This window comes from Arachis duranensis, chromosome 2 (genome assembly GCF_000817695.3).
Source record: "Arachis duranensis cultivar V14167 chromosome 2, aradu.V14167.gnm2.J7QH, whole genome shotgun sequence".
NCBI lineage: Eukaryota > Viridiplantae > Streptophyta > Magnoliopsida > Fabales > Fabaceae > Arachis > Arachis duranensis.
This window is the reverse complement of record NC_029773.3, coordinates 22476714-22479306: the sequence shown is the minus strand read 5'-3', so window position 1 is coordinate 22479306 and position 2593 is coordinate 22476714. Positions and strand designations below refer to the sequence as shown.

Below are 2593 nucleotides of genomic sequence, written 5' to 3'. Positions count from 1 at the left end.
GTGATGACTCATCACCAGAAATATGTCCAAGGACTACTTTGAGTGCTCGGAGCTCTATCTGGAGGACTACAATGGATAAATTGAAATCTTGAAGATTATATTAAATATTTACGTGAATCTCAGAAACTACTATGAATATTTACTTGTATTTTAGCCCCTAAGTATATTTCAAATTTTGAAACATTAACTACTCATCGGACTGGACTGGGTGGCCCGAATATGACCCAAACTTTTTTTTTCAGGCCATACCCGAGACATTTCGCCCCAAATCAAAACCTTAAAAAATGCATTAATTCTAGACTTTGTCATTGGACCGAATCGAACTTTATACATCTCTATTCTCTAACACTTTTGTATAAATTTTGAAATCGAAAAATAAAAACTAACAAAGAATACTTACCACGTCGAGAAACATGCCACGTCATAATCCGCAAAAATCACTCGCATACTCATACCGTCGATCGAAATTAATCAACGGTCAAACCATTAAAAATCACAAGACGAGGATCGCAATCTCAAGCCGTCCATTTTCCCATAATCAACGACCCAGATATCACACTTCCCACCTATATAGCAGACCCAAAACACAAAGTCCGCAATGTAAAAGCGACTAAAGTTCTGTCCCAACGACATCAAATTCAAAATCAAATCTCAACAGAAAAAGCTTCTCCGCGCATCTCTTTCTCTTTAGTGTTTGAAAATGTCAGGTCGTGGAAAGGGAGGAAAGGGATTGGGAAAGGGAGGAGCGAAGAGGCACAGAAAGGTGCTTCGTGATAACATTCAGGGAATCACGAAACCCGCCATTCGCCGTCTGGCTCGCAGGGGAGGCGTCAAGAGAATCAGTGGCCTCATCTATGAGGAGACACGTGGCGTTCTCAAGATCTTCTTGGAGAACGTTATTCGGGATGCCGTTACCTACACCGAGCACGCTCGCCGCAAAACCGTTACTGCCATGGATGTTGTTTATGCTCTCAAGAGGCAGGGAAGGACTCTCTACGGTTTCGGTGGTTGATTCATTCTAGGGTTTAGTATTTGCTCCTGCTTGTAAATGTTTCATGGATTATTGAGCTCGTTGAAGTGTAGTTTGGATCCAGAGGAAATGGAAATAAATACTTTTCTTGTTTTGGAATCTTATGTTATTATTCTATAAACTGTTAACCTGACTAAGTAACGTATATAACTTTTAAGAAGAGTTTTAAGTGTATCAAAAATATTTATAAAACTATTTATGTATGGATGTTTCGGTTGTTTTAATTGTTTATCTGAATTATAAAAAATATATATAATATATATTAATGGACTCGGTACATTTCAAATTTTTCGTAACTTTTTATTTTTAATAAGTTACCTACGGGCTGCGAGCTATGGCTTGACGTCTCTGTTACTGGTGCTGCTTAAAGCTCTTTGCTATGTTTTAGGGTGCGACTGTGTATGACAAAAAAAAAAGTTATAGGGAGGCTCAAAAAGCTAAAAATCAGTATATGCTCAAATCGGTTGGAAGGATCCAGTGACCAACTTTTTCAAGTTGAATTGCAATGGGTCAAATAGTTCTAATGCTGGGAACACTACTCGTGTTATTATCCACATCGAAGATGGATGTTTTGTTGCTGCCAGCGCAAATTTAGTAAGTACCTCATGCGAAAATGTGTTTAATGAATGAAATGGAGCCTATTTAAAAATGCAACTTCAACTCGTGCCTGCTTCCCCCTTGTGTATGAAATTGGAGCTCCTTTTGGATTTCTTGGATCATGTTTATAAACCATTTCCTTCGGGTGCGCTGATATTTTAGCCATTCATCTTCAAAATCAGTTAGATGTCCTCTTTACCTCTTTTGTCCAGTTTGATGCTGATTAAAAGAGGCATTTGCTTTTCAGTTTTTTGTTTTTTCATTATTTCGATGTAATTTTTTCTGTTGTCCTTGGGCTTTTAGTCCTGTAGTTAATAAAAAAATTATCTTTAGGTTTTTATCAGACTTTAAACGAATAAGAATTACAAGGTTTGTATCTTAATCCTATTTCTTAAGTAAAAAATGTTATATTTTTTATTTTTTTACTTAAATTTTATTCTATGAAAAAACATGGGTATCTTAATCCTTCAATTGTAGCGGTAATAAAAATTAAAGACGAAATTAAAAGATAAAAAGAAGAATTGTAGGGTGCCAAAGGCAATAATTAAATTGCAAAAATTAAAGAAACTGAGAATTAAAAAGTTGACGAAAAAGGAAGGCAAATGTAAAGAAAAAGAAGGTATAAAAGCAAATAAATTTTATTAAAAAAGAAATTAAAAAAAGTAAATTACAAATATTTGAGTTTATGATTTACTTAAGATTTTTTAATTTTATTCGATGATGCCAAAGAGACTAAGAGTTTTTTTTGGATTTTTAAGAATTTTTTCAAAAGAAATTGAACTTCCTACAATGTTAATATAAGACTCTATTTATAGAATTTCTATGTCAAGTGATAGTTACACTTTTGCACGTCACTTTTAGCATATTCGAATTATACTCGCAACCGTTTCCACACTCTTGGTTGGTTGTAGGAGTGGTAATAGGTAGGGTAGGATAGAATTCGGATCCAACCCTAACTTTATCCGC

At 34.9% G+C, this 2593-nt stretch overlaps 1 protein-coding gene across 1 annotated transcript; it reads left to right on the top strand.

The window, feature by feature from the left end:
• The first annotated feature begins 609 nt into the window (after positions 1 to 609).
• LOC107473994 (histone H4) lies at positions 610 to 1129 on the top strand. Its single transcript, XM_016093584.3, has one exon. The coding sequence runs from the start codon at positions 701 to 703 to the stop codon at positions 1010 to 1012; it is 312 nt and encodes a 103-aa protein (XP_015949070.1). The 5' UTR covers positions 610 to 700; the 3' UTR covers positions 1013 to 1129.
• Positions 1130 to 2593: the final 1464 nt, after the last annotated feature.